General features: G+C 41.3%; 1 protein-coding gene across 10 annotated transcripts in view; it reads right to left on the reverse strand.

The window, feature by feature from the left end:
* Nucleotides 1–14,859, reverse strand: part of LOC122573408 (agrin-like) — a 382,715-nt gene that overhangs the window by 230,894 nt on the left and 136,962 nt on the right. For 9 of the 10 annotated variants that reach the window (XM_043739728.1, XM_043739727.1, XM_043739722.1 and 6 more), the window contains one exon: nucleotides 12,745–12,780. The exons of the other annotated variant lie outside the window; for it this stretch is intronic. In XM_043739728.1, the coding sequence (XP_043595663.1) occupies nucleotides 12,745–12,780 (36 nt within the window). The remainder of the gene's footprint in view (nucleotides 1–12,744; nucleotides 12,781–14,859) is intronic. 10 annotated transcript variants of the gene reach the window in all.

Below are 14,859 nucleotides of genomic sequence, written 5' to 3' on the forward strand. Positions count from 1 at the left end.
ATTACCAACGACCACAAAAAAGGAGCGTCGGTATTTCTTTTCTAATGTCAATTCGATACTCGGGTCGCCACTAAAGGCCGAACACGACCACCATCGCATCGACAAGCCCGTGGAGAGTCGAGAAATATTGGAAAGCTTCCTTTGCAGGCGTTCAACGAGCTTGGCCAACGTCGGTTGCAATTCTCTATTAATCATGCCGCGGTAAATGCTGGAGGTCGTAACTAGTTTCGCCGCGGGCCGACTCTGAATTTCTACCCGCTATCGACTTTATAGAATTGCGTTCGCCTTTTAATGCTTTCCAAGAGGCAGCGTGATAACGTCCCGTTCACTCTGAATCGTAGCTTGCGCTGAATTATGCGATTATCGGTCGTTACGAACGATATACTCTCCTGCATGCTCTTCTTTCTTTCTCCCTCTCACTCTCTTTCTCTATCTATTTATCTATTTATCTATCTATTTCTTTCTCGTTCGGACGGATACACTCTAATCGTGTTGGGGATACGCGAGAAAAGAGGAGGGAAAAAGATATAGGAAAAAGGGAAAAATTGAAGATTTCGAGCATATCGAGGCAAACAAAAACAAGGAAATTTAAAAGGCAGGAAAAAGGCAAAAAATAAACGGCCCGCATTTGTGAAATACTAGCCAGAAAACCGAACGGTCTTCATAAATCCTGCGCGTAAATCAGTCTTTATGGAGTTCTCCCCTGGGTGGAAGCTATTTGGAGCATGTATGTATGTATATGTGGCAGCGTGGCTGCACACGGACGCAGTCATCGCGACGGTGGGACTGGTGAACGCGTTTCACACCTGTGCGCGACCCTCGCCGCGGCGCGTCTTCTACGCCCGAAATGGCGTCATCCTCCTAGAAACACGACGTCGTTTAAAGCCCTGAGTTAATCGAGGGAACCGGTAATGTCGTTAGAAGTTAACGTAACGATCTCCACGATACTGCTATTCTCTTTTTCCTTTCTCTTTCTCTAGCTCTTTTTCTCGACTCTAACAGTTGTTCAGAATTCTAATGCGCCATGGTGCAAGTGTTTCTCGAAACAATCTCGGGTTTACTTTCCTTGGAATTTGTATACGAAACAGGCAATCGGAGATTCAAGATTCCCTGGATTCTGAATTTTTTCAGTTTCGTAGCATCGCGAATATTTGTGCACGAGACTCGTTCAAGGATTCTTATATTTATTAACATTATACACAGGTATTGTAATTAACTTTTATACGCAAGGTAATTCACGTGATGAACGATTTTGTTTAAAAAAAAGAACGCTCTGGCGAAGGTATGACGCTATCCAACACGCTTAATCGCGATTGTATATCATTTTGGACGATAAATGTTTCTCTCAACGGTGAATCTCGAAAAGCGGAGATATCGGTCACGGATATCGCGGCGTGATTTATCATCGATTAAACCGACGTAATGCGCCATTGTTACTGAAACGCGCAGTCAGATAGGTACGTATATGAGGCTATACCAGGATGAGTGAGAGATTCTGGTATTGAGTAGCAATCAGCCGTGCAACTAGAACTCGGTATAGGCGCGCCAAAATGAGCTATAATACGTGTATTATCATTCCAATCGAGAATTCGATTGTCGCTTCTCTACCGACAACCCAAGGCCCATGTGACGTTCCATAATTCTTGGCGATACCTAAAATGTCACTGAACAAGCTTAACACAACCTTGTGGTAACTTCGAACGAGCTACGAACTATCCTTCCATGACGTTAAGTGACACGTAAATGTTCATAAAAATCTCTTTGATCGTGATCCTGTAAATTTTCTAATTTTCTACTTGTCACTCTCCTACGAAACTTCTAATTAGTAATAAAAATTTCAAACCACTTTAGTAAATTCCTCGCTTCATGGTACGTACATTTTATCCCAACTTTCATTTATTTTTCTAGCGAGAACCTACGTGGATCTTAACTCGAACTACATCGTATCGGATCTAACGTTCCATAGTAATTCCTCTTGCTCCTTTTTTATTCATCACGAATCTGTCAAGCACTAAGATCACTCTACCTCGTTCTACCATCTTCTATACATAGACGTTTTCTCAAAAGAGAGGCCCTTCCTCTGATCCGGTTTTAAAAGTCGTCGAGATTTATTCTCCCCGATGGTAAGAAGCGGGCGGATCAACGTGATAGGAAGACGAAAAGAGTACCAAACCCTTTCGAAATTGCGAATACTTACTGGTCCGAGCATCAGTATAGCATCTGCTCACGAGCACGAGACCAAAAACGATTCACGGTCTTGCAAGCTCACGTCAGTCTGCGTGCGGTACGTGCAGAGGAACGATGTAGGGGAATCGAGTCCGTAAATCTCAGTTGGTCGTCCCTGGAGAACCATGTCTCAGTCACAGTCCGCGATTGCGCGAGTTAAAGGGTTTCGGTTAGGACACGTATCTGTACACGTAAGCTTCTGTTCATGCGAAATTCTCACGCTGAGACGTCTGCAGTTCGGGTCCTTAACGTGACTTTGATTTGACTGGGGACCGTAAAGTGGCTATGAACAATGCAGATTATTCGCCAGCTTTCTAGAGAATTCCCAACAGGATTAAAAAACGTGCGTTCATTTGCGTTTGATGAGATTCATTGTTCCATTTAGAGAAAGGAAAAGTTTTCGTTCTGTTCGTCACGTAAATAAAAGCTCATTTGCAAGTACAAAACACGCATCTGGCGACAATGATAATTAAGAAACGTAATGTAACGTTTGAAAGTTTGAATCCTTCCGCAAGTTTAGTTTAATATATTCGACGGAGAGGCTGTTGAAGTTTGCAAAGTCCGTACACAAATTTTTAGACATCTACCCAAGTCTCCAACAATCTGTGAATAACCTTAGAAATCTTCAAATTCTAATCTGCCTTTCGTCAAGTTCTTTGACTTGCGCGTTTCTTTCTGTACATTAAAAAACACTCATTCGAGCATTTACATATCGACCTTTGACATCGCGCTCGATTTATCAATTCCGTCAGCGAAGTTTTGTGAACGACAAAAAGAACGATCGTTCGACTACGACCTACACGTGGAAAAAGTTTCGAATTTTTATACAAGCACATATATACATATATATATATATATACGTGGTCGTGTATCCTACCGCGAAATAAACTCGATGAGAGAAACGACGCTGCTTGATACGACGATACAGACCGCGGATACAAACAAACGGAACCGATCCGACCATGGCAGTGTTTCATTGTACTTTTGAACAACCGGTGTCTGATCTTCCCGATAAACAAGACCGGAGTATTAAAAGATCGACAAATGGTAGTAGCATCGAGAACTAATAGAATATACGCGTCGAGTATCATTGGTGCGTCGCGTCGTTTAAACGGGTCAATATTTAAACGCGTCGTAAAATATCGTCGCGCGCGCGCTCCTGAACATTCAGCCGTGTTTGATACATTTTAGTTATCATTTCGTATGCGTGTGCTCTATTCTTTTCATGGTACATAGTTTCCACGGTATTCTTTTCCAATCGGTTGAAACAAAATCTATCTTTTCGTGGCTCGTAACAAAAAAGGAATGGGATAGAAATATGGGAGGACGGAGAATGAATAGAAGGTAAAAATAATAAAAGCGGAATTCGGAGAAGCGAGACCGAGGGGTTGTATCTCGATAAACGACAGGCTACGAGAGCTGACGCAGTTGATTAATTCATACCGCCTATTTTCAGTGGCTGCCTGTTTCGTGGATACAGACGCTTTTGTCTCTATTTTTTGCTCCTTACCGACCAGCTTGCTGCCATTTTTGCGCCGCTTGATATCGAATCCATTGGTCGTGGATACGGGGGCATCGATTATCGTGTCTCCACCCAACGAAAGGGATCGCTTCTTCCGCGGCCATCTACGCCAATGTAACCCAGAAGCCCATGTTAACGTTATCGAAATTAGTTCCATCCTTTTGCTCCGTTTCATCGTTATTTAAGAAACTACGACCGAATACTTTATCGTTGCGCGCAATGTTCGAATTAATTTAAATAATTCGACGGCTGAAATTATTACGAAAAGGAACTGTAGGATTCCTATCGTTTCATGAGAGATTTTTGATATTGGAAAACGAATAATACAAGTAATCCGGTTTATAGTGCGAATAATCGCACCACTCGTTGAATATGTTAAAAATAAAATTTTTTCGTAGAGTTCGCTTTAAATTCTATCTGAGTTTTGAATTCAATTTTCAGGATAATCAGGATTCGATTTGTAATTAATGTGAGTCGATATCTATTAAGGTAGTAACGAGCAGAAGGTTTTGAGGACGTGGACTAAATTACCAAACGACTGTCGAAAACTTTGAATCACGTTGAAATTGGCGTCACGATTAATTGAACGCGCGAAATAAAACCGACCACTGTTTTCCATAGTCTTTGTCTAATATCGAATTCTCGTTCGCAGACGAATTAATAATAACAATGCGTTGCATCGAATACAACCGATTAATGAATTGTTTGTACTTGCCTTAATAGACAGTAAAATGCTTTATTAATTAATCTCTCCGTCGATAATTATTGTATGATCACAGTGTTATACATTTGAAAGCGAAATATTTTCATACGCACGTTGTGCATATAGTTTCGATAAAAGGGATTTTTGTACACACCGATTACTAAATCAAAGATGCGATAAAGTTACGCGTTTAAAAATTGCAAAGCCATGGAAACGGAACATAACTATAATATTTTCGTTTATATAGCTTTTTCAAAGAAACGTCTGCTTTTTGGCGCTATATAAATAATTCAGCCGAAATGTATCAAATATTAACCGTTACATCGTATAATATTAACTTAGATCACAGAATATGCTATTAAATATATTGTAATACATGGTATGAAACGAATTATAACGTAGTACGAGCAATTTACGAAAATAATATCTCTCTCTCTTTTTCATCTCATGCGATCGCAATAAAGATATTTTCATTCATTTCTATTCAATATTTCGGCACCGTATCGCTATATTCAAAGTTCTCGAGGAGAAAACTTTTTTTCGCAGTGGGCAATTAACTTTTCGTCCCTGCGCGACCAATATTAACGAGACGAATAGAAAGAAAAAAGAAGAACCGTGGTTTCGGCTCAAAGAACATGATAAGTGAGCCGGCTAAACAAGCGCAGCGTTTGCTTTTCATTATAACTTGTATGAGATTAACGCTCGGTCCGTTTATTTACAGCAAACGGGTTTAAATAATACGTAAATTGCCCGCCGCTGCTGTTAATATGACAGACTAATTTTAATCCTATCCCCTGTCCCCCCATATCCCGCTATGCCCACGTGTGTGCCCGCCCTCCCTCCTTCCGCCCTTGGTCGAGCATCGACTTTTCCCTCATAATGCAACCGGTGCCGCTGACCGGTTTGTAAAATATAATAAAGTGTTATCGCTCGTTGTTATGCCGCGCATTACGCGGTTACCGTGCACGTTGGATACATTGAATGTATACAGGATTGTCGACTAACAGGCAGATATTTCAACGACTCAATTTATTGTCGCAAATTAATCCTTCCGCCGGGCACGATCGATATTACGAAGAAAAAAAGAAGAGCGATCCTGTGAAATTAATGCGACAGGCGAAGCAACTGTTTGTGTTATTGGCACAAACAGAGTAGGATTTTATCTCGTAATAGCCGTGAAAATCGACGAAGAAGATAATCAGTCGATCAGGCAGGTGAATTATCGAAATTATCGGATTCCGAAATTACTGTTTTCCAACTTGCATATCATATGATGTTATTATCCGTGAAATACAAATCGGACGTGCAAAGGTACATAATTCTGCGTAATAAGCTACAATATTCACCGTATCGTACCGAGGAACTGTTGCAGACTTGCTAACCGTAACTTTAAGTCTCCTTATATCTTATGTATATCGTATATTAAATATCAGAAAGTATATTAGAATAAGTCGTAACAGGATAAAGTGTTACTTAGTTTCATGAAAATTCCAATTCTATGGAAAACGCCTGTTTCCATTAAAGCTTCCGCGAAACACTAAAAAAAACATTCACATTGAATCCGACTCTCGTTTGGAAACAGGATTCCAAGTGTAATCGCGCGTCGCGAAAGGGAAACCCAGCGGCGTGGCCAAAACATTGAAACGCAGGAATATAGTTGCTATCGTAACAAAATAATCGTCCTCCCCCTCGGTCACGCTGAGATGGCGTGCGAGAAACTGGACTGGCTTCGTGGAAACTCAAAGGAAGAAGCACGGCTTCCCGCGTTCTCTCGGTGCGCCCCTTTGAGGCTCCGTCACCTTTTGTCGGCGCGCATCTCCACGGAAGGAAGTGAACAGAAACGAAAGCCGAAGCGGTATAAGTAAGAGTCGAGGAGAACGATGACGATGCGACTACGACGGTCGGTTAGGGGAAAGAAAAGGGAAACGCTAAACGCGAAGAGTAGAGGACGAGGTCGAAACTAGACACGGTGAAAAAGGAATATAGGGGAAAGGCAAAGGAAAAAAAGAGTAGGTTACCGCGTGCAAGAGAGTTTCTTCTTCGGGTTTGGCTTCGTCCCACAGAAAGCAATTTCTTAACGTAACCTTATCTGCGAGTATAGCTTGCACGCCACGTACAGCTCTGTGCAAAGACGCGTATGTGCCGAGCACACAAAGCGGCGCCGACCGACTCGCAACTCACGTGACGAAACAAGAAATATCCTAACCATGGATCCGAGGAATAGTAAGAACACCGACTTTCACGAGCTTCCCCGTGATGCACTCTCTCTCTCTCTCTTTCTTTCTTTCTTTCCCTTTCTCTCGCGCGAATTCATGCAGCAGCCCTCGTTCTTTTTCTCATCGCCGGCCGATTTCGCGGCGAATCTCACTCGTTGTCACACTGTTTACTTTTTCGTAGCACCCTTTTTCGTGCCGAAGCTAACGGACGTTCCTCCTACACCCTGGGATACTATCAAAGTATGCGAACGATAGTCAAACAAAATTTCACGTTCCGCTCGACATTTATGACGTCTTTGATATGGTGCGAAATTTCGTCGGCACAAAAATCCTGATACTCGACTTTTCCTTTTGTCGCAGCGGCAATCGAGAGAGTTCGGTAAAATCTCGTGGCTGATATTAGCGAGCAGCTCGATAATGTTGGCCGGTGTAACGTGATTCCAAGAAGAGCCAGAAAAACCCGTAAAAAGCGAGCGCTGTGCACCCTCTCGCATTTATATCACGTGAACCGACAATTCTTCCCTTTCTAACCCTTTCTTTCTCTCCTTCTCCCTCCATCTGCCTTTGTGGTTCTCTCTGACTCCTCCTTTCTCTCTCTTTCTCTCACCCCATCCACCGTTGGTGCCACGGTTTTTTCTACATGTAATTTATCGGCTGGACTCTTTTTTTTCGCCCAACCGCTGCGTTCCTTTACCCCTTTTCTCTGTCTCTTTCATTCCCGTGCCTTACTCGCATTCGCACCAGCGACGCCGCGACGGGGCGTATAAGCGGTTGGGGGGGGAGACGAAGGACGCAGCGATTTATAGTAACTGCACCCGCTCTCGTAGAATATTTTTGGCGGAATTTCTACTCTACTTTTTTCATCCAGTGATCTCTATGGAGCCGCGGCTCTTTTCCCCTCGTATTCAGGAAAACCCTTTTTCGACCCAACGATAAAACATAAATGGAAGTTTGCCCTTCTCCTCTTCATTTGGAATAACCACATACAGATATGCATATGCGTGTTACAGGCGCGGGAGAAATTTACGTTTTGCAAGGTTACTAATTATCGAGCTGCGCGAATGAAGCAAAATTCGAACATTATGCATTTCTGAGATAGTAACGTGTATATTAATGTGACCGGACTCAGTTTTACAAGAATTACTTCGAAGTATGTGCTTTTGCATAAACATGGTTTCGTCGTAATTAATTTGTTTGAGGTAAAATCAGGGAGTCGATTATTTTAAACTGTTATCCAAATAAAATATTCGGAATTTAAAGTCAAACTACGGAAGTTAAACATCCCGTTCGCGTTACATAAACGGGAATAACGCTCGCGCTGCTTATAACTCACGAAACGCAAAGTTCCCTTCTTTTAAATTAATAATGATTAACGATACGAAATCGCTTGACACAGGCTTCGCCTTACCAAGCACACCGCCGTTAAACATTTAACAACCGATAGTCGTGCAACTTCAAATTGCCCACCCTTCGAGCCACGTACTTTACATGAAGCCTCTATTCGGCCTTTGACCCCCTCGTAAACTTTATCAAGCCAAAATACGCAGGCTATATACCGTCTCAAACTATCTTTAAAGATGCATCGTCGTTAACAAACCTCTACGTGCTCGCTCGTATTTAAGGCCTATCAAGGTACCATAAATTCAGGCTGAAATAATTCAAAGCCACTATCGTTGAAAAAAGATCATTCTTCTGGTCCGCGAGAAGAATTATAATTGCCACATGTGTTATCCTCTTTAAACATCTACCGGCGATTCTAATCTTCATCGACATGAAATATATCTTTATATGGCGTACACGAAACGCAACATTCTGATAAAAACGCGTTCAAACGCAAACATACATGCTGTTAGCACGATTTAAAGTTTAATCGCGAAACAATAACCCATGCGAGCATACGAACGTCGACGTTACACGAGAACGCACGCGAAAGATACGACGTAGATGCGACCAGTTCGACTGACAGTAATGTGACTGATGCGTATCGTATCGCGATACACTTGCTAGGGATAACAAAATAGCATATCGGTGATGATACAGGGCGCATCAGGTTCACGTAGATTGCTCTTCAGAAGCAAAACAATTCGGAGAAACTATTTTTTAAAACGGTGTAGTTGTTCGAGCCTCGAAGGCTGCAATATGTGAAATGCTCGGCAATTAATGTATACGATATATTGGATGTCGTAAAATATACAGAGAACAGTTAAAATTGTGCAAATGAACAGAAATTATGTAACAGGCGCGGCGAAATATACGAGAGAATGTAATGTTAATTTATATGACAGGAGAAATATACGAGGTGCCGATGTGTAAGTAATTTTACTAAAAAGTAGCTGGGCAGCAGCGAAGTTTAAAAGTCGTGCTCAAAATTTTATGTATCGTGTAAAACTCGTGCAAACGTCGTTTATAATGATGAAAAAGCTCTCCGAACGATAAGCTTCTTTAAAAGAAAAAAATAGAGGGAAAGTTTTTCAAGTTTCGAAAAAATGTCTGATAAAACTGAGTATGCTTGAAATGCTTTAATTAAGTGAAGTGGTTCATGTTTCAAACATTTTTCAATATAACGCGCACGTCGAAAGGTACGGCAATCTCAAACGTTTGCGGATGTCTGGCTACCTACTGTCCGCTACTACTTCCTCGATTGCGCTATTTTCGCAACATTTTTGCGTTTCAAGACCTATTACATTGAAAATTACTTACGTTAAACGACAGACACTAAGCTCTGCTAAACTCGAGTAGCAGAAAATACGTACAGACATAAGCTACGTAAAAAGATTTAATCCAACTTGCTTAAGGAATAAAACGTCCAAGTTAAAATCTCAGTTCGATGAATTCGATCAACCCCGGTTCTTTACTTCGGCATGGGAACAAAAATTGCTCAACTCTATAAAAACTTTGAAAGTACACACTACTTTGCCACCGATCCAATCGGAACCTCTTAACCCCTATACCTTCTATTCAGCACACTTTTCTCGTGGTTCTAAGAATTCCTTTGTTCAATTAAATTTCGAGAGCCGATACCGTGAATACATTTGCGAATAGCTGCTCGTAACTGAGTTAGAGCGAAACGGTCTCTATATAATGCTACGTGTGCCGCGAATAAAGTCGGCAGAATATTGTTTCAAGAGAGGTGAAGGCAAAAGCGAAAAAGGGCGTCTCGTTAGCATGGTGTATTATTTATTGGAATTATGCGGAATTCCTTATCCTTTTGCGGAACGGAAGCGAAACTACGAGCTAGATGAGACCCGATAAAAATTATTTGCTGGAAAGCCATTCGTAAATGGAATAAATTTCGCGGCGGCGCGCCGAGTACCTCTATCTAAGAGTACGAAATACAGAGATATTCGTGGCTTTTCTTGGCAACGCGAATGCGCTCGAAAACGCGAGCATCTCAGAACGTTCGAACGATTCTGTGCAAACACTACAGACGATGCTTGGCAAACGTTAAGCCGATTCACGAAAACGCGTGAAGGAGCATTCACACGATGGTTACTGAAATTTTATATTTAAATAATACACTTGATAGGATTTCGAGAATTATATCTTGAGCGACGAGTAGTGTACTTGTCGAGTTTTATTCTTTCGCGCATATCGCGACATTTGCAAGTTCAGACTTATTTCCGCAAACAATTATCTACTAATCGTGAGATGATTATGTTCCAATTAATAGCACAGAGAACTCAAATTCTCGTGAGATATAATTTTCATTTACTTCAAATATTTAATGCTCAAAGCGTGGACAATGAAAATGCCAGATAATTTTGTGTTTCGAAATTTCCTGGTCCGTAAAATTGGTAAAAGATAGTTCTGTTATTAAAGAGATAAAAGACGCGTTAAAATTCACGCGTGTAACGTAGAAACGATGCAAAATTTCTGTCGAACGATGGTTTGTAAAACATTAAAGATAAATCGAATAAAGTTGTACCATTATGTTTTCACGTTCGAAGTATTAAATATCGTGTCCTTTGTCTGTACATCTATTCGCTTTCTCCTTGCATCTCTTCTGGCCACTAATCAGACTGTACGAGCGCATGAATTTGACAGACCGTCGCGTCGAATCGCGGGGAATCGGGACCGTTTCCAATTATTCCGCCGCGTACACGACCCTTCAAGGCTGATTTACGCGGAATTCAAAACTAATTGGCCGGGCGCATCGTTGTCATCGAAACATCTAATGTTGCCCGAAGTAACATGGACCAAAGTATCCCGAATATTCCCAATTTCCGCCTAACCATATTCAATATCCGAATGTTGAAACTTCGGATATCCGCAGTGCGCATTGCCGAAACGATCGTATCGATGAACTATTCAAATAATGGTATAACTGTATCTAACGTCCGCCTCGTCCTTTACACGACCAACTTCCCTAATAATTGATAATCGACATTCTCTGCGCTACAAATTTCACGCGATCCGCCCCGCTGCTCTCCAAACGCGTTAAAGTAATTTCTAGCCTTGTTAAGGCGATCAGATGTAACGATGTTTCAACGCAGTCGGTTGCTCGTTCGTACGAACGCCGAATTCCCAGAATTATGCACCGTCACGCAAAGAAAAGACGAATTAAATGATTAATGAACCAAGATCGAGCTTTAAAGATTAATTATCGTTCGATGAATCGATTTAAACGTAATTGCCAATTATCGAAAGATACACGTACTTACTTGTTTCGAGAGAAATTTCGACAAATTCTTTTTATAATTATCGCGGGATGTTTTGCAAGATTGGTTATTATAAGAAAACTTCCCTACTCACGATGATAAAGAACATTTTACACGACAGGATTTTAAGCTATTAGTAATTCTTAAATGTAACGGAAGTAATAAAAGTAACGCGAAATTAACGCAAGCACATCGGTAATACACTCATCCTTTAATGATATATTTTTCATAATTGTAATTTTCTTCAGAAATTTTGCCATTTCGCTAGACGTTCTATTGAAGCTAATGCAAGAGTTGCGATTCATTGAAACAATGACCCGGCCATATCCATGCACGATACTTTGTCGAAGTACCAACATCTGCCATGCACGTACATAGATGATCGTGTTACAATGACCACGAAATGCAAACATTACCAACGAAAATCCTGAACAAAATACGCCAATAGTATGGCGTGCAAATAGGTACCGTGCAACAATGGCGGAAATGCGTGAGATGGTTGAAAAAGAGCCCTCGCATAATGCGTTTGACAGCATGATTTGTATCGGTGTTTTATAGAAGTACGCAGCTTTTCAACGTTACAAAAGATAATGATCGGAACATGTTTCGAATAACAACAATAAATGCAGCCTGGTTGCGTAAAAAGCCCGCGATCGAGCAATTGTCAGCAATCTTGATTTAGGGAGAAATATTCATGCACCGTTCGGCATCTAGACGCAGCTAAATTCTATTCTACTGCAATGGGAAAAATCACTCTATCCATAAATCAAGATAAATAAAAAGGGGAAAAGAGAGATAAACGCTTTAATGTAAACGCACTTTACAGCAATCCACGCAACGGCGCAATAATTTCGCAATCCTCTAACTCGTAATTCCAACTATTAATGTCTGACCATTGCATAGTTCGACTACTGAAAAATTACCGGTTTCACGATAGCGGACGAGGGTGTGCAAAATAATCACGATCACGTCGAGAGAAATAACTTTCAAGAACGGCCGTTCATTGTACAAGGCAAGATTGTCAGGGTGGCTGCGATAGCGTGATCGTTCGAATCGAAACGGTGCGATTTCGAAATTCGCTAGCTGGCTGCGATCCCGGTATAATTGAGTCGTGAGTCGGCTAGAAAGACGCGAACTCTCGTGTCCAACAATCTACGAGATAACTCGCTTTTAAATATCGCGTGCTTGCTAGTTTACATCGGCTGGCAACCCATTATAACGCGATTATGCTACGTCGTTCGCTATCTTTCTCTGTTTTTCTCTGGGTATCGAGTGCTTTTGATGTCTGACTATATTTGCCGTGTTTCACTGTTGCTAGTAATTTTCCAAAGTGTGAAAGACGTCTGTTTTAAGTAGTTTATGCGAGTCTAGAAAGAGACTATCAAGCACAGAAGTAGTTTTATTCTATTTGATACTCACCCTCGATAATGGGACGCTGCGGCTTGTAAGACATGTCTGTAAAGAGAAAGGGATTAATTATTAGTAAAATTAGTCACGATACGTATCGTGTTAGCTAGGCTAAGAATTTTTAATGGCACAAGCATACTGAAGCGTGTCTCGATTATACCCGTTCTCTCTAGCGCGATACTTATCTTATCTCGTCTGATATTTGCAAGAAAAAGATAATCGGTAAAATAATTAACGTAGGAGATTATCTAACGAAGGCAGGCTGTTTTCGAGGAACTTCAAGAATCTTCGATAAGTTCGAAGTTAGAAACTAACAACGGTTTCAAGTTGCCTCTATTTCAACGAAATTCATACTCAAGGATTTGATGAAAATTACTGTACCGTAATTTCATCATTTCTCGTGCTTATTTAAAGTTGTTACGTACACACGGTATAAAATGTGAACGTTATTACCAACACGGAAGCAAATGATGTTCATAAGATATCGATTAAGCAAGGAGCACACTTCTCACCACGTACCGTAAGATCAGACCAAAAATTACCTAATTCCATTTAGTAAGTTGAAATTAGCTCCGAAATCAAATAAAACCTTAACACTCTTGCGAACCCTTCAAGTTCAACATTCATCGTCAAAGAAGATCGTATATGAACACAACTCTCTTAATTGCGTGCGTAACGAAATCACGTGTTGACAAAATCAAAGTGTCTTCCCCGGGCTGTGCCCAATCCGTAGCCTGCTGGCAAACTTTCGCCGACTTTGTCGCGGCCTCAGACAACCGTAATTAACGTTTCAGGGCGCGGATCAGCCTGATCCAAGGTTTCCCGAACAACGAAATTCAAGGAAGGAAGGAAGATGCACGGATCGAGGGCAAGGCAGATAGACGGGGCAATTTCGAGGAGCAAATAACAGGGAAATTCAGGATGGCCGAGTCGCGCAACATTTCCCCCTCATCTCTCTCCGCAAGCTTCAACCTTCGCGAAACTTTTAATTATCCTTTCGTGGCCCGGTCCTTTAATGAAGATCTTTCGCGTCCGCCGCACAACCACGTATGACGTTCCAAATAATTACAAGTTTGTTGCATGAACTCGAGACTTACAGCGTCCGGAGGATAGGGATTTGCCGTATGTCGAGGAGTCAGGAGAATATAAGTAACGTGTGAGTTTCGAAAAGCACGAAAAAGATTCAAATTACTGGAGAATCTATTTCTTGAAAATTGTTGATTCGTTGAAATCTGTCGATAGCGATGTTATAATTGAAAGTTTGCATAATCGAATTAATTCTTGAATTAATATGAGAAACCCAGTATTATTCTATGCAATAGCGGCAGACGAACGTTTCGTAACTTAATATCGACAATTTCAGCCGTCCGATGAACTGTTTTCAGAGAATTGAAAAAATAAAAAGTCCACGTCAAATGTATGTTTCAAGTGGGCAAGCGGCGTGTTTATATGGATTGGACTGAAACGTTGATACGAATTACAGCTAGCGTTACTTAAGGCAACGCGATAATTCTTGCAATTAAACATACGTTACGACCACAGGATTTTTTAAGCGAGGATGGTTTTTGTTATACCGCGTGCACGCGTGCTCGCACGCTCACGTACACAGTTTCGTTATAATATATTAACGCAGAAATATCGCTCGTTCGTCATCCAGTAATTTATCACGCATATGCATTTACGGCGATCTACACTGGTACGCTTGAACATCGGGAAAAAATGGTTTTCGAGAGTCGAACAAATGTATTTTAAATCTGTGGCGTTCCACGTATGACTAAACAACGAAGGAGAGAGGTGAAAATGCTTCACAACACTAGAAAGGCAGAATAGTGTAAAAATCAATGAAAGGGAAATATCGTTTTAAATTCAATGGAATAGTTTCGTCGCTCTTCTTTCTCCCGCGTTTTCCCTCTCTCTCTCTCTCTCTCTTTTCTTTTCTCGTTCGTACACGAATTTCGTTGGTTTGCGAACGAGCACCGCTTTTCTGAAATTACTTGTTGCAATGTCGACGTAATTACATCGTGTTGGCGATTCATAAGGACTCCACGAGCACAATTTTGCGTCGTTGCACCACACCGCGCCATCCCGCCACGCTCGTTGACCGTCGGATTTTTATCCGCCAACCAG

This window comes from Bombus pyrosoma, linkage group LG12, assembly GCF_014825855.1.
Source record: "Bombus pyrosoma isolate SC7728 linkage group LG12, ASM1482585v1, whole genome shotgun sequence".
NCBI lineage: Eukaryota > Metazoa > Arthropoda > Insecta > Hymenoptera > Apidae > Bombus > Bombus pyrosoma.